Below are 17,917 nucleotides of genomic sequence, written 5' to 3'. Positions count from 1 at the left end.
AGATGGAGCTTTTAGACAGAGTGTCAAAAAAAAAAAAAAAAAAAAAAAGAATAAGTGAGCCACCCTGGGACCCAACTCCTGTTTTTCCCTTCACCTTGATCCCCTCTAGGTGCAAAGAGCAGGAACCAACTTACCCTGGACTCTCTCCTCACCCTCCGAAGCTTCTAAGGAGATGCCACACACACCAGGCTCTAGGAAAAGGCTGCTCAGGGCACAGTGTACTGATTTAGTGTTCATTACTAAATCCCCTAGAGAGACCCATTTACATCTTAGACCGCACAGTTAGGTTGGAAATCCTGAAAGGAAATGGAAAATTGAGCAGGTCACTGAAGGGGGGCTTGTTCTCTGTGTACTAATTCCAGTGCATTGTTGGGACTCAAAGCGACGCTTTGGATGCATCAAGTGTATCCAGATTTAGTTCAGGTTTTTGCCATTAGACTCCAACCTGGTTTCCAGAATGTTGACTCCTGAATCCTACTAGATCCCTTTGAGTTCTGGAACCTGCCTGGTACTTGCAGAGAACTTTGGTCCCTCCTCTCATCTCCTGTCACATCCATTGAGCACTTGAAGAGGTATGCATGGCTGGCTCTGCATGTGCATGTATCTTGCTACAGTTTTAGGGACCTTGGATTCCACACAGCAGGGCCACAGAAAATTATCAATTACTTCAGTACAACAAGGAGGGCAAACCATTATTCCCATAAGAAGTTTCCTTTAATTAAACAGAGACTGTGATTACTCTGTCATTCCTTTCATTTGATCTAAATTGAATCAGCTTGCATGCTTCTGTATCCTCAGTGTAACTGTGACACGTTCTTCTAAAGTAGAAGACCTTGTCTTTTTCAATATTCATCCCCCCTCACCCCAGCATCCCCTATGTAGGTACACGCAAAGGGGCCCTCATTTGAATCGTAGCTAATTGATCAACTGTGGATTGTGATCCATCTTGTCACAAACCTAATCTTTAAAATCATTCCTGGGGCACCTGGGTGTCTCAAACAGTTGAGCGTCTGCCTTTGGCTCAGGTCATGATCTTGGGGTCCTGGGATCGAGCCCTGCATTGGGATCCCTGCTCAGTGGGCAGTCCACTTCTCCCTCTCCTTCTCCCTCTGCCCCACACCCCTGCTTGTACATGTGTACTCTCACTCTCAAATAAATAAGTACAATCTTTTTTAAAATAAATAAATAAATAAATAAATAAATAAATAAATAAATAAATAAAATTAATCCAGTATCCTCGTGTTGCCAAGGAGTTTCCAACTAGCTCCATCTACTACTGAGTGGAAATTTCAGCTCCACAGAGAGGAATCACCAACTGATACCAAACTGGGTACCTCTGAAGCCCCCAGTAAACATGTTGGATGGAGAGATGCATGGGTGCATGGATGCATGGATGGTTCATGCACTTGGTCAGACCCATCAAGACAACATACCTGGACAGTTTGTCTTTAGTACATTTTTCCTGAGAAGTTTTATAAGACCTGAATATTAGAAGCTCAGAGTTGGAAAGAGCCCCTGAGTTCATCTATTCTAATCCTTGGTCTGATGCAGGAATCTTCTTTACAGCCTCTTGTTTCTTGAAAAGTCGTTCAGTGTCATCAATATCAAGGTGGGCAGTGGGATCTCCCAGGTGGCTTTGGAGGAAAGTGCAAATAGTTAGGCTGCACATTCAGTAGGTCTAAGGTTAGTGCTGGGTAGTTCTGGTGATTCTAATCTAATTCTAATGGAAGCCAGTTTTGGAATCCACTGGTAGGGAATTTAGCCAGCTGGAAGTTCTGCCATCTGTGCATGCTAATGGGTAAATCCTCTCCTCCACTCTCAACTTTTCCATATCTCAGTGGAAAGCATTATTCTGAGATTCTGTACTCTCCTTTGCTTTCGCCAGGTGGGTAATGCTTCTTCTCCCTGCCCTGTCCCCATTCCCCTCAGAAGTAAACCTACTGTCCTGGACTGTCCTCTGCCTTCAGATCCAGTTGCTAGGTGTTCAGGGCTTCTTCTTGGAGGGAAGTCTGGAAGTGGATTAAGCTGGCCTATCAATTCTCTTTCCTAATAACATAAGCTGAAGCAGCCAAGGAGGTTCCCCCTCCAATCACCATAGGAACGAGTGAATAACCAGGTACTCTTCCTGAGACACCTGCACTGCCTTCCCACTGTGCTCTGGCAGGTGCTAGGGAGTGCCCTTCCCTGTCCATCCTATAAGGCCCCCTCTAGTCTCACTTCCCTCAAAGCCCTCCTTGACCACAGCGTCCACCCACTGTGCTCTCATCCTCTTCTGAATGCCATTACCATTTCTTTTTTAAAAAGATTTTATTTATATATTTGAGAGAGAGAGAGAGAGAGAAGGAGCAGGGGGGAGGGGCAGAGGGACAGGGAGAAGCAGGCTCCCCACTGAGCAGGGAGCCCAATGTGGGACTCGATCTCAGGCCCCTGAGATCATGACCTGAGCTGAAGGCAGATGCTTAACCGACTGAGCCACCCAGGTGCCCCACTGTTAGCATTTCTTGCACATCCTAGGAATTTAGCTCTTCTCACACAATGCTTTGTATTGAACAAGGATTTCTTCTGCTCAGTTATAGCATAAGCCCTTCAAGGATGTTTATTCTGCTTTTCATTCCTGGAACTCCTTCCTCCCTTCTCTCTTGCACAGAGAAGTTTCTTGATACCTGCTGATTGTTTCACAGGTACCTTCCATCTCTACCTTTTGCAACCAGAAAAGGAAATGTGGGGTTATCAACTGGCAAATGTTCCTGGATGATTTGTATTTCAATTCTGAATGCTAAGATGTGGTACTATATTTATGGGTCATTCTGTGACCATTATTAAAGAAGACTGTCTCATATGTCCTAGATCATCTACCTAACCTGGGGAGACAGCACCCCATATCTTAGAGGCACATCCTGGGTAAAGGCCTGTGTTTGTAGAGAAACACTGGAGACTACTATGTCTTGTTGCTACTTGCACTCTCTTACCGAGTTCCTGGCTCCCATCTCTTTTGCCCTAACATGTTGTGTGGGTTTGTACATCTAGCGAAGTCCGTAGGCGGTCTAAGGGCCAGACTGCCCAGATTCAAATCCACCATCAATCCACGTATTGGCTGCACATCTTGGGGCGTGTTACTTAAACCGTGTGCATCGGTTCCCTCATCTGTGTAAAGGAGGTAGTTGCATCTCCTCAAATGGTTATTATGATGATGAAATGAGTTACTACAAGTAAAGCTCTCAATAAGTGTTAGTTGTCACTGTGATTATTAGTGAAGAAGCAGCCTAGGGAACCAGGAGAACTTGTCCTAGCTCTCCCACTTAACTGCTTTTGTGACTTTGGACATATGAACCCATGATTGCCATTTCTTCATATATAAAATCAAAATATTGATAATGCCCGGTGTGACTATCTCACAGGGTTGCAGTGAGATTCAAATGAGCTAAGAGATGTAAAAATTAGCATTATAAAATGCTTTCTGAGCTATAAAAACTTGCACAAATGTAGGATAACAAATGGCATCTTTTGCCTGCACCTGTATGATTGTACATCCCATTATGCTTTGTGCAATGGGTACTTATTGCTTCTGCCTCCTCCGTTAGCTTGTGACCTCCTTGAAGCAGAGATCACACCCAGCTCTCCTATCAACCACGATGTCTAGCCTGATGCCTGCATGCACTCAGTAAGCAGAAAATTGGAAGAGGAGCAGTGTCCTTGTGTGTATATTTTTCTGGTATGCATTGCAGTAGCTTGCTGCCCATTGGACTGCGGGTACTGGCACTTTCACGCCACATCAAGTGTAGCTCCCCAGAGGGCATACCTGTGAGCAGGTTCTGCAAGGAAGTGTCCAGTCCCAGGAGCCAGGCGCCCAGGAGACACTAACTGTGGGGACACCCTGGCCTGTCCCTCTGCCCCTGGGACCTTCCCGGGTTCTGATCCCCCGTGCTCAGCCACCAGCCTTCCCATCTTCATGATGTCTCCGAGTTAGTCTCCATACTGTTGGAGAGACCATAATACCGGTTTAGTTGCCCTTAGGCAGTCCAAACTAGGAAAACTGAGAAATCAAACCTCAGAATTTCATAAAGCAGCAGTGACCTCAAGGCCTGGCTTCCTTTCTTCCTATTTTGAAATTTTCCCAAGATGGCAACTTTGGCTTTTGGACCTCTATTTCCAGCTCCCATGTCTTCATGAAGAGGGATCTCAGAGGGTGCCCTCTGCCCGATGGTGTCCTGTATTATTTCTGTACCTTCAAGACACCCACCTGGTGCTGTGCACAGAGAAAGCACCGGATGCACAGTTGCTGATTGGAATTAAAAGGACAGAGAAAACCAAAATGAGTAGACTCAATGGGAGATTAATTGCACAGGAGTCTGTCGACTGCATGACTGGAGCTGGACTTTTTTTTTTTTTTTTCGGAACCGCTGGCTGCCTTCACATTTCCTGGTGGAAGTGGGACAGGTCATCAGACAACCCAGAGTCGTAGATAACTTTTGCCCACACATCACTCACTTTTTGGAGCGCTGGCCTGAAATTGAGGGGTGTGTGTGTGTCTGGAACGACGTGCCTTCCGTGCACCTCAGAGGGCTCTGCATTCTCTTCCAATGGGCTGGTTACAACACAGAGGATGTGGACAGCGGAGTTTTTCCTGTTTGATGTCACAGGGCTACCCTTTAAAAGTCCGAGGGAAAAAAGGAGGGAATCCAGCCTAGGATCCTCACGCCAGATACCCACAAAGAAGAGAAAAAGGCCTGTGAGGCACAGGCAGGGGGCTCAGGGAGGCAGTGTCAGGTTTCAAGCCCAGCTAGCCATTCAGAGCGCTGCGATGTTGGGGACCCGCCTTGGGCTCCTGGTGTCTGTCCTGTGCTGGGTAGTCAGAGCCTATCCCAACACCTCCCCGCTGCTCGGCTCCAGCTGGGGTGGCCTGACCCACCTGTACACGGCCACCGGCAGGAACAGCTACCACCTGCAGATCCACAAGGACGGCCATGTGGATGGCACACCCCATCAGACCATCTACAGTGAGTAGGGGCTTCATTCAGGCTGGGAAGGATGGGGAGCTCCTCTGTCCACCCACCCCCAAGGGACCTGGGGAGGCCTTGGGCTAGACCAGAGTGCCAATCCAGCGTCCTAACTTCTTGCCCAGAATCCACTTATCTGTCTGTGAGTGTGTGTGTGTGTGCACGCACGCGCCTGTGTGTGTTTAAACCCAGGGAGAAGATTCTTCCACTCCCTTAATTAGCATTTACTTGTTTCTCCCAACATGAATAATTTGTCTTAACTACAATCCCTCTTCCCACAATAGCAGCCACTCTCACTTTGTTCTAGCCAAAGAATCCAAAAATGTACAGAACCGAAAGGCAAGGAAGTGGAGAGGAGAAAAGTTAGATAGGTCATTGATACTGAGTTCGGCTCATAAACTTTGGACAAGGCTAACAATGGAGGTTATAAAGAAGATTCCTGCATCAGACCAAGGATTGGAATAGATGGACTCAGGGGCTCTTTCCAACTCTGAGCTTCTAATATTCAGGTCTTATAAAACTTCTCAGGAAAAATGTACTAAAGACAAACTGTCCAGGTATGTTGTCTTGATGGGTCTGACCAAGTGCATGAACCATCCATGCATCCATGCATGCATGCATCCATCCATCCAACATGTTTACTGGGGGCTTCAGAGGTACCAGTTTGGTATCAGTTGGTGATTCCTCTCTGTGGAGCTGAAATTTCCACTCAGTAGCAGATCGAGCTAGTTGGGAACTCCTTGGCAACATGAGGCCACTGGAATGATTTTAAAGATTAGGTTTGTGACAAGATGGATCACAATCCACAGTTGATCAATTAGCTGTGATTCAAATGAGGGCCCCTTCATGTGCACCTACATAGGGGATTCTGTGGAGAGAGGGGGGATGAATATTGAAAAAGACAAGGTCTTCGACTTTAGAAGAACGTGTCACAGTTACACTGAGGATACAGAAGCATGCAAGCAGATTCAATCTAGATCAAATGAAAGGAATGACAGAGTAATCACAGTCTCTGTTTAATTAAAGGAAACTTCTTATGGGAATAATGATTTGCCCTCCTTGCTGTACTGAATTAATCGATAATTTTCTGTGGTCCTGCTGTGTGGAATCAAAAGTCCCTAAAACTGTAGCAAGATGTGGCGCCTGGGTGGCTTAGTTGGTAAGCGTCTGCCTTCGGCTCAGCTCATGATCCCGGGGTCCTGGGATCGAGTCCCACATCGGGCTCCCTGCTCTGCAGGAAGCCTGCTTCTCCCTCTCACACTCCCCCTGCTTCTGTTCCCTCTTTCGCTGTCTCTCTCTGTCAAATAAATAAATAAAATCTTTAAAAAAAAAAACCCAACTGTAGCAAGATACATGCACATGCAGAGCCAGCCGTGCATGCCTCTCCAAGTGCTCAATGGATGTGACAGGAGACGAGAGGAGGGACCAAAGTTCTCTGCAAGTACCAGGCAGGTTCCAGAACTCAAAAGGGATCTAGTAGGATTCAGGAGTTGACATTTTGGAAACCAGGTTAGAGTCTAATGGCAAAAATCTGAACTAAATCTGGATATACTTGATGTGTCCAAAGTGTTGCTCATTTTATTCAAGGGATATTTAACAGAAACTTTCACTGAAAGGAACCCTCAAAGACATGTCCCCTGGAGCATGACAGAGACAGTGTGGGCCAGCTGTGGTGAGCTGTGTGCGATGCTCTGCCTACAAGCAGGCAGCCTGAGCTGTAGAACTTTTCCCTCAAATATTTACCAGCATCAGGCGCAGAGAAGGCATTCATACCAGTTGGAAGTGAATTAAAATGATTGAGAAGAAGCAAAATGAAGGGAAATGATTTCAGACTTTTTTTAGAAATGATTTTGTTTTGTCAGATGTAGACAGTAGCTAAGCATTGTGTCTCTAGAAATTAACACAAATCAGCAGAGGGCAACGCTGGGGGGGGGGTCCATGTTGGGGGGAGAGACTTACTTGTCCTACTTTATATAACCCTTTATACTATTAAAATAAGTCATTGTGTGTATTACCCAAATAAATGTATACACAAAGGTCAAAACTCAGTAAAAAAGGTAAGAGGAAACACCGAGGCATGTGGATAAGTAGCATAAGTAATTCATAGACTGGTGAAGGATTTGCTTACACTTGATGGAAGGTGTGTGGTGTTTTTTCCCTCCTAATTAATTATACATTTCTTGGTGAAATATGGTTCATTTGATCATTGTGCTTTAGTCAGTTCTTGATTAATAGTTGAGTGCCCAACCCTTCTTTGGGTTGTCGGTTGTGACATTACCTGCCTGTAAGATGCTATAACCTCCCTTGGGACTTACGTCACTGATATCCTCTGCACCTCCTATACCCCACCCCACTTCCAGAGAGCCTCTCCAACGTCAGTCTCCGATCCTACTATGAAGGAGGCCACCCTCCCACTCCCCACCATCCCTGCTTCATAGAAACAGCAGAAGAGATGCTTATTACCCGTGGTTAATACCACGTCCAAGATCCTGATATTTTTCCTTCTTCCATTTTCCCCACTGGCACTTTCTTTACTTGAAGCTGAATTATCCTGGGGCTCTTTAATCTTGCAAAATATTATCTTTCTTTTGGGGAGCTCGAAACACTTTACATCTACCATCTCATTGATCATTTACCAGCATGAGACTAGAACAGAGCCAATAATTTTCTACTTTTTTTTTTAAGATTTATTTATTTGAGAGAGAGAGAGACAGAGAGAGCATGGGGGGAGGGGTGGAAGAAGAGGGAGAGGGCGAGAATCCTCAAGCGAGTCCCCTCTGAGCATGAATCCCAGGATCCTGAGATCATGACCTCAGCCGAAATCAAGAGTTGGACGCTCAACCAACTGAGGCACCTGGGTGCCCTGATAATTTTCCACTTTTATAGCAGAGTGGAGGCAAGTGGCAATAGTAAAATTACTAGCATTTAGAAAGTGCTTTTATTATGGATAAAAATATTATCTCATTGCATCCTCCAGAGGACCAAACGAGGTAAATGATTCCACTACCTATGAAAAACAAAGGTTAAAGGACTACACTGGCTCGAGGTAACCTAGAGGACACCTTGACCCCAACCCCATGCTTCTTCCGGGATCACAGGCCAGTCCATTAAGCCCACCTGGCTGCAACAGGTTGTCGCTCCAGAAACCAGTGTTGTGCCTTCCTTCTGCCAGATTCTGCCCTAGAACCTGCCTGCCTGTGAAAACACACCTTCCGCACCGGCAAAGGGAAGGCAATCTGTCTCTTCCATTTTCTGCACTTTCTTGTTGGCTCCCATTGGTTTGACTCAAGGCTGTGCGTCATTTGTAGCAGCTGCTCGCTCTTCCCCTCCAGGCTGTTTGCTCCTGGGATGGGCCCCGGGGCCCAGCAGCACACGTGGCTCACACACTGCCCACACTGACCCCAAGCATGAGGCCCGCGTGGCTGCCAAAGTCTGGGCTTGTCATAAACGGCAGGCCAGCACATGCTACCTAATGCCTTCCATTTGCTCAACGCTTTTTGAAAAAGGTAACTTTTCCAACCATGATTGCTTTCGATTCTGATTGGAACCCTGTAAAGTCGGCAGGCCAGCTACTGTCATTCTCTATACGCAGCTGAGGAACCTGAGGCTAAAACAATGACTTGCCCAAGGCTACAGAGTTAGGAAGTCGCATAACTGGGACCAGAATCCAAGTGCCCTCGTTCCTGGTTCAGTGCCCCTTCCCTGACCTGCTCAGGGGCAGCATGACTTGGGGTTCTCACCGGTTGCGACATATATCTTGGCACTTGATTTTGTCTCCTCAGGCGGGTGATGACTTTTATTGGAGGTTAATTTCTGGGTTGGAGGAAGAGGATGTTAGAGTCGCTGTCCTGCGTTTGAATCCTGCCTTAGTTCCCTTTGCACATAAATTGGGATGCTGCTACTACCCATGTTAATACTAATAAGATTTGCCAGATCACAGTTGTTTGAGAATTTAAAATCTGTAAAGTACCTAAAGCACAACCACTCAAAAACAGGGACTATGTGTAATTTTTTTCTAGTTAGACTGAAAATTCATCAGGACAAAAACTTATTTTTTACACATTCCTTTGTTTCTTTCAGGGCTTGTCATAGAATTAGCCATATATTTGAGACCCATAGACAGACCTCATTATGGGGCAATTTAAATATCCTCTGCACCTCCTATACCCCACCCCACTTCCAGAAGCTTCCCTCAAGGCTAACTCTTAGCTAAACTTGGAAACAAATTAACGTTTCTCCTTGGCCTTCTTGTTTTCCCTTCTTTCTGGGCTTGCTCCTACCCTCATTCCCTCTGTCCCACATCATTCCAATTTCAGTCCATATGAAGCTCTGCTAGAGTCTAGGTGTTGTCTGCTACTCTCCTCAGAGGTCTCTGAGTTGAGCCTACACAGGGTAAAGAGGGGAGACCTAGGTGTAAGTCACCCCGTGAGGCTCCCCCACTTCCTGGGCACAGATACTGGGCATTTTCAACCTCTCCATACTACATTTCTAGAACAGAAATTCAAACACCTGCCAGGGGGTTGTGAGGCCAAAGGAGATGCACATGGAAATTCTGTGGTAAGCAAATGCAAGTGACTCCAAAGACTTAAAGAAATGATTTTTAGCAGAAAATGTCATATAATTAAACAGCATTTGGGCTGGAACTCTTGCTGAATGATACTCTTGCCACAAAACAGAAAGCTTTAGACTTTAGTCCTTGGAGCAATGCACTGCAGTTGGTAAAATTGCAAGTCCCCACAAGGGCAGGCAGTTATCACTTATTCAAAGTATAAGTAGTATGTGTGGGGTTTAGGCCCTTGTTGGAGATTGGTTGTTGAGTGGGGACACAGAAAGACCATGAGGGACTGCACTGGAGGGGACACCACCAAGTGAGAAAGGGACAAAGAGCAGCCATGAAGATCCAAGAAGAAATTCTGTGCATCTGTGGTATCTATTTGACACAGAAAAATAAACCCTCTGCTCCCAAGAAGCTCACTCTAGGGGAGGCACTATATAATGTAAACTTAGTTTAGGCCAGGTGAATGAAACACACTCTGTAATAAAGGTGAGGGCATTTGTTCTGATTAGGGAGATTAGGAAAGTCTTCATAGAAAGTCACATCTGAGCCTGGCCTTGAAGGATGAGAGACTTTGATAAGCAGAGAAGGGAGGAGAAGATAATTCTAAAAGTGTTCTTGATACATAATGGGTGTTGGGTGATGGATCACTGACTACCATACAGATACCTGGGTGGAGCATCAGGCTCTATACACAAGCTGGATCCTTGAAGGACATCTCCGTGTAGATTTAAGAATTGCATAAGCCCAGAAGGCTTTCGAGAACATGATGACCACCACAAGTATTAAAAGGTATTAGCCAGGCAACCAGGGAAGTAAAGACAGTGCAGGCCGAGAGGGAAACATGTGTCCAGCACAGGAGAAAAAATGCTGGGAGTTCAGAGTGCTCCGTACAGACAAGAGGAGGAAGTAGGAGGCAAATGGGGGATGGGATGGGGGGGGGGTTGTTTGGAGGGGAGAATCAGAAGAAATGAAGCTGAAGAAGTAAGTACAAGGGAGGGTGAAGTGAAGTCATCAGCGCCCTTAAAATCAATCAAGGGAGGTTTCATGGGGGTGGGTTTTCAGGAAGCGCTCAAACATAGGAATTGGATGTGCAGCCAGTTTTTGACCTGGATGATTTTCTCCATAGGTGCCCTGATGATCAGATCAGAGGATGCCGGCTTTGTGGTGATAACAGGTGTGATGAGCAGGAGGTACCTCTGTATGGACTTCAGAGGCAACATCTTTGGATCCGTGAGTTTCTTTTTTGAGCTGGTCACCATTTAAAGATAATTCATTTCTTGAAGGGGGGAAATCGGAGGGGGAGACAAACCATGAGAGACGATGGACTCTGAAAAACAAACTGAGGGTTCTAGAGGGGAGGGGGGGGGGAGGATGGGTTAGCCTGGTGATGGGTATTAAAGAGGGCACGTTCTACATGGAGCACTGGCTGTTATGCACAAACAATGAATCATGGAACACTACATCAAAAATGAATGATGTAATGTATGGTGATTAACATAACAATAAAAAATTTAAAAAAAAATAAAGATAATTCATTTCTTCCCCAGAGCATAAAATCTTATAAAGATTCCATTGGCAGTGCTTGGTGATGTTTTCACGGAGTGATTTAGTCAATCCAAGTAGTAGATGCTCAGGTTTATACAGCTGGAGTTTGAACCCAGGTAGTCTTGTTCTGGGGGACTGGGCTCTTAGCCTCTAGTCTGACCACCTATGGTCACCCATCTACACAACACCTACACAACACCTTGTATGTAGGTCCTCTAATGAAAGCCATTAGTGTCTTCCTGATTCTTTTACTAGACCTTCTTGACCTTGGGCTGGTCCCCTCATTTCTCTCCACTTCAGTTTCCTCACCTGGAAAAAGTCGGGATCTCCCTCCAGTTAAAGATCTCTCATGGGGACTCCTGGGTGTCTCAGTCAGTTGAGCGCCTGCCTTTGGCTCAGGTCATGATCCCAGAGTCCTGGGATCGAGCCCCACATCAGGCTCCTTGCTCAGCAGGGAGTCTGCTTCTCCCTCTCCCTCTGCCTGCCGCTCCCCCTGCTTGTGCTCATTCCCTCTCTCTCTCCAACAAACAAATAAATAAAATCTTATAAAAAAACTAAAAAAAATAAAGCTCTCATGAATGATCTCTGCCCCAACTGTGGTTGCCCGTCATTCAGATTGGTAAGCAAAGGATTTCCCAAACCACAGGTTGCAGGCATATTCCAAAGGATTTTGAGATCGTACAGTAGTAGGACTGTTCATCTCAGGAGCCTCTTACCCCCAGACAGACCCGCCAGAACTACCATGACAGCAATGACTTTCTGCTTAGCTTGCTGCCCTGTCCCAGCACCTACAACAGTACCTGGCCACAAGTAGACAACTCTCCATGGAACAAACATAGGCATTAAATTAAAATCTCTATTGACCACATTTAGGCATATAGATAGTCCTCATCTGTAAAAACACTCCATGGAGTCTGAGGATTAACTGAAACAACATGTGAAGGTCCTAGCAGGTGTTCAATAAAACCCAGTACTAGTTAGTGGCAGAGTGAGGGCTCAAACCTAGTCATCTGTTGCCAGAGCTCCCGGCCCTAAATCCCAAACGATATTATCTCTGAGTGTGAGCACCCTCAGTTATGTCTGACCCTACAAACCCCATCCCCCCTCCTTTCTCCAGGCAAGGAGACAGACCCAAGCCAACTTCCAGCCAAAGGCAGAGGCGGGAAGGACCGGGTTCCCCTGACGTTAGCCGTCCCTCCAGAAACTGCACACAAGTGCTGCCTGCCGTGGCCAGCCGAGCCGAGCCAGCCCCGTGCAGGGCCGGCGGGGGGCTACCGGCGCGCGCGGGGGCTGTGGGGTCAAGTCCCAACCGTGCTCCTTGCTTGGGCGACTTGGAGAGCACTGGTCAGAGATCACTCCCGCAGAAGGGAGCAGCGAGATGTTAAGGACGCCCCCCTGAAAGAGTCCCGGAAGACGAAGCCAGGCCCAGTACCCCCACCCCCACCTCGGAGGGGCGGGCGGGGGTCGGGGGTCGGGCACGGGGGCCGGGGGTCAGCCCGGCGCTCACCCCACCGCTCTCCCTTTCAGCACCTCTTCAGCCCGGAGAGCTGCAGGTTCCGACAGCGGACGCTGGAAAACGGCTACGACGTGTACCACTCCCCGCAGCACCGCTTCCTCGTCAGCCTGGGCCAGGCCAAGAGGGCCTTCCTGCCGGGCACCAACCCGCCGCCATACTCCCAGTTCCTGTCCCGGAGGAACGAGATCCCCCTCATCCACTTCAACACCCCCAGGCCGCGGCGGCACACGCGCAGCGCCGAGGACACGGAGCGTGACCCGCTGAACGTGCTGAAGCCCAGGCCCCGCATGACCCCCGCCCCAGCCTCCTGCTCCCAGGAGCTCCCGAGCGCCGAGGACAACAGTGTGGTGGCCAGCGACCCGTTAGGGGTGCTCAGAGGCAGCCGGGTGAACGCGCACGCCGGGGGGATGGGCGTGGACAGGTGCCGCCCCTTCCCCAAGTTCATCTAGGGAAACCAGAAAAGAGTCCTTTCCCAGCAGTCTTTCCGAAAACTAAACTTTTCGGAACTTTTCGGAGGGACGTGCGCCCTCCGCAGTCCAGGGAAAGGGAAGGTGGGGGGGGTGAAGTGGGCAGTTAGCGGCTTCTCCCCATCCACCACGAGGTCCCCCGAGAATGTACCTTTGAGGCCTGAGTCATGGCGCTTTCACCGCCTTCCCCACCTCACCTATACCACCTTTCCGAACTTTGAAGCCCAGAAAGATAAACTAGAAGTTTCGCCTTCATTAAGGAGAGAGGGATTCCCACCACGACCACCACCCTTCCCCCAACCACCCGGGGCAGTTTCTCTTCCCTATGCCTCTCTTCTTCATCAGTCTAGCATTAACAACCAAGCAATGGTTTAGCGAGTTCACCGCTTGGAAGGTGAAGGGAAGAGCCAATACCAGTAGCGCCTCCACTGCTCCTTACGTTTGTGTCACCTGCCCTGACCCTGTTGGCATTTTTGAGTCTGCAACCTTGACTAGGGCATTAATAGCTGACTTGGGCAAACTGATAAAAGTCCTAATCTCAAGGCTTCGCTCTTCCTTGCGCATCTCTGGAGAAGAGCTGTCAGAAAGACTGGTAGTAGGCTGGTCAAAACGGAACTGGAATGCTTAGACAACTGAGGCAAGAAACCAAGCTAGAAAATTCAACCTCCCTACGGAGTGGGCCCCCCTTGCCATGCTCTTTCCCCTTCTATGCAGCCAGAGCTGGAGGGCCAAGAATGACCCTGCCTGTTCCCAAGTGGTCCATGATATAACCCTGTCTATGGGCCCTGTCTTGGGCTTCAGTGAATTTGGCCAGAGGAAGAGCTTTGGCATCGGCTCATGAAAATCTCCCCTGCTAGGAAATGGAAATAAATTTTTAAAATGGAAATAAATTCAAATTCCCCTCGGAGGCATTTGATGAAGCCTACTTCCAGGCTGAGTAGTACCGCATTCAGGGTAACCGTCACAGGGAGGGAGTCTTGAGACAATGGGACTGCTCTGGGTTCGGTTTTCTGTGGACTGGCAGATTGTGTCCTTCTGTCTAAGTGAAGTGGCATCAAGGACTCAAAGGAAAAGAAGTCCAGTAATCAGGGGACCAAAGTGTAGGAGTTACCCAAAGACAACGCTGTTGGCTCTCCTTACTGCTCTGCAGCGCTGGCTATGGAGGGAGTTAAACACTCCCGGCTGACATGCCTGGGTCTTTGTCCACTTGCAAATTCTGGGGGCATTACTGAAGACAGTTTTTGGTCCCAAGAAAACCAAACCTCACTTACCAAACAGCTGAGCACCAGCCAGGTGGGCCTGATGCTCAGCCTCCCTCTACCTAGCCTTACCACCTGACTTGGAGTCTTTCTATGAGGGGGTCCCATGTTCCTACCTCTATTTAGATGGCCGCCCACAGAGCAGAATGCTAGCAAGCAAAGTAGATTTCAACAACAGCTTCTTCGCATCACCTTGTTTTTTCCCACTGCCATCATGCCCCCAGCCTTAGAAACCGATCCGTTTTTACTTATGAAACATTGGACAACTGTTTTCACCTGATGGTTTTAAGGTCTGGTTCCTATTCTGAAACACTAAAACTATGTATACAACTATATAGCAGTGCATGGCAAATATTTTCTCTGCAGTTTTCATTTCCTGTTGGAGATATTATACTGTTTAAAAGCTTTTGGAAGCTCCCATACTGATAACTAGATGTAAAATCCCAAAAGGACTTTGGCAGAAAACTGGTTGTAATCTTATAAACGCAATACCGTTTATTAGGGGCTCTTCCTTTGGTGGAGCCAGAGTAGTCCCCACAATTTCCTACGTTCCTTAGCATGTGGCAATATTTATTTATTTATTTGGAAAATTTGCTTATCGCTCAGTATTTATAGATATTTATAAAAGTGTAACCCCACTTTTTTTCTTCCTTCTGTTTAAAAGAAAAATAAAATTTATCTCAGCTTCTCTTAGCTTTTCCTTTCTGTGTTACATGAAAGCATGTCAGATATGATAACGACAGGGATTATGGGAAGGCAGAATTGTGAAAATCCAGAGACAGCATTATTGAATTGAAAAAGAGCATCAGAATTTTAAAATAGTCTGCCATTCATAAATGGACTCAGCAATTTTGATTAATCCAGACAGAACGACTGAAAACAAGGAAGATTTTTTATCAGTACTGAATTTCCGATCACTGCAGCTCAAAAGTGTTTTCTTTAAGGAGAGAATTTTGTATCTGGAAAACACCCACAGAAGTAACCCTGTCAATATCCCAGTGAACCGCTTAGGATGTTCTTGACACAGACACAGTGTTTCTGCCTGTGAGACTTTGTAGCAGGACCCCAAGATAATGAACCTACGTCTTCTCTCTCAAGCTGGTGCCTCCAGAATTCCTTCTTTAATCTCTACCTGAGCAACTCCCAAACACAGGAAGCAAAGATGCCGATGACACCTGATGACACCTTTCCATCACAATACAAATACACATTTGTATTCAAATTTACATCTGCTCAAGACTAGTTAGTTTTTCACTGCCTGACAGTAGCCTCTTCCCATAACAAACAAACGTAAAAGAATTTAGTGCAGTGTTCACTACTTCGGTGTTCCAATGACGTTCTGACAACCCAGACTGTCTTTTGATTGCGTCCAAGAGTCTGAGTACCAAAGTCCTCCGTACGACAGAGAAGGGTGAGGGACAGGAATCAGGATAGATACAGGACTAGAGGTCAAATGTCTTATTTCTTTAATCACATAAAACAAGACTTATCAAAGGCAGATTATTGCTTTAAAAGTTCTCTCCTTTCTGTTTTTGTTGTTAACATTGCCTCTGCTTACAAGGCTCATCCCTCCGTAGTATTTCTGAAGGCAGAAGGGATAAGTGGTTCTGTTTTATTTCTGGCCCAAAGGACTTTAAAATCTGATAACCCATAGGAATGGAACAGTACCAAAATAACCATATTGGAGTAAATAGGTCTTCATTCCATTATAGAGGGAGAATTAAACACTGGAGAGAAAAGATGTCCTATAGACATTGGCCCTCCACAGGCTTGGAAGAGTTCTTTTTTCTGTCCATGACAGTTCTCCCTAAGGAGAGGAAAATTTAAAACTTTTGACACAACACAGTTAGTGGGGTGAGGATGGGAGAAGGTGAGTGGAAAAAAAAAAGGGGGCACCTGGGTGTCTCAGTCGGTTGGGCATCTGCCTTCGACTCGGGTCATGATCCCAAGGTCCTGGGATTGAGCCCCACATCAGGCTCCCTGCTCGGCAGGAAGCCTGCTTCTCCCTCTCCCACTCCCCCTGATTATGTTCCCTCTCTCGCTGTGTCTCTGTCAGAAAAAGAAAAGAAAAGAAAAATGTGTACATACCACTTTTATGATACATTAGATAATCTGGCTGCTAGAAGCTTCAGAGGTCTAACCATAGGCAGTATGCCCAGTATTTAAAGCCCAATCTTTATCTTGTCCATAGAATTATAAATCCTGGCATGATAAAGATGGCATCACACCCCTTACACATATTTGTATAGATACTTACTGTTTATACAGAACTTGTACACATCTTAACTAACCTAATGCCTAACGTAGCTTCCACTTCCATCCACGAGACAGTAACTGGTACCAGACATGCTGTCCTGGCCAAACAGCTATAAAACATACATATGAGGCAACTGTTTTCAGACTACAATCTTTTTTTTTTTTTTTTTAAAGATTTTATTTATTTATTTGAGAGAGAGAGAATGAGAGAGAGAGAGAGCACATGAGAGGGGGGAGGGTCAGAGGGTCACCGCCAAGCAAGGAGCCCGATGCGGGACTCGATCCAGAGACTCCAGGATCATGACCTGAGCCGAAGGCAGTCGCTCAACCAACTGAGCCACCCAGGCGCCCCTCAGACTACAATCTTTGGGAGAAAAGCAACAAGTCCCCATGATCATCTCTCTCTGTCCTCAGAACACGTAGGAGATGGAACCCAGGCAGGGGCTCTGAGAAAGCAGCTGGACTTCGCAGCAGGGCGGGGTGGTTGGAAGGAGAGCTACGCAGAGGGGACGTGTCACAGTCTGCAGGCGCATTCGCTGCAGGTCTCTGGCCAAGGGCTGGGCTGCTCATGCATAGGGAAACATTCAGCAAGACCCTACAAGGACCTGCTGCTACAGAACTGGGAGATGAGCAGGGAGTGCAAACAAGTATTGGCAAAAGCCAACAGAAATATTAAAAGTGATTACTGAAAAATAATACTCAAGGTAGAAAAGGAAGAACAGTAGAACAAAAATCAGATGGGACCAACAGAACCATGACAGACTAAATCCAATCATATCAATAATTATACCATATATAAATGAAACACTACAACCAAAGGCAGCAGTGGTTAGACTGGATTAAATAGAAATATCCAACCATATGTTGTCTATAAGAGATGCACTTGTAAGAAATGGATGGAAAGGTACCGTAGGAGTTTGCTAGGGCTGACATAACAAATTACCAGATTGGGGTGGTTTAAACAACAAAAATTTATTTTCTCGGAGTTCTGGAGTCCAGAAGTCCAAAACCAAGATGCCAGCAGGGCCTCTCACTTTGGCCTAGAGATGGCTGACTTCTTGCTTGTCTGCACATGGTCCTCTCTCTGTGAACAGGCATCTCTTAGTGTCTCTCAGTGTGTTCACATTTCCTCTTCATTTAAGGACTCCAGTCAGACTGGATTAGGGCCCATCCTATTGGCCTCATTTTAACTTACCTGCCTCTTTTAAAGGCCCTATCTCCAAATACACTCACATTCTGAGTTAGTTGGGACTAGGGCTTCAACGTACGAATTTGGGGAGGAGGGAAGAGGGCACGGTTCAGTCCATACAGATATATAT

At 46.7% G+C, this 17,917-nt stretch overlaps 1 protein-coding gene across 1 annotated transcript; it reads left to right on the top strand.

Annotated features, from left to right (window-relative positions):
- The first annotated feature begins 4,694 nt into the window (after positions 1 to 4,694).
- Positions 4,695 to 13,539, top strand: FGF23 (fibroblast growth factor 23). The gene is made up of 3 exons (XM_032390686.1): positions 4,695 to 4,997; positions 10,682 to 10,785; positions 12,628 to 13,539. Exons 1-3 carry the CDS (start codon positions 4,802 to 4,804, stop codon positions 13,063 to 13,065), a joined length of 738 nt encoding a protein of 245 aa, XP_032246577.1. The 5' UTR covers positions 4,695 to 4,801; the 3' UTR covers positions 13,066 to 13,539.
- Positions 13,540 to 17,917: the final 4,378 nt, after the last annotated feature.

Source organism: Phoca vitulina, unplaced genomic scaffold, assembly GCF_004348235.1.
Source record: "Phoca vitulina isolate PV1807 unplaced genomic scaffold, GSC_HSeal_1.0 scaffold59, whole genome shotgun sequence".
NCBI classification, from domain to species: domain Eukaryota; kingdom Metazoa; phylum Chordata; class Mammalia; order Carnivora; family Phocidae; genus Phoca; species Phoca vitulina.
Note: the sequence above shows the minus strand (reverse complement) of the source record. Positions and strands in the feature narration are given on the sequence as shown.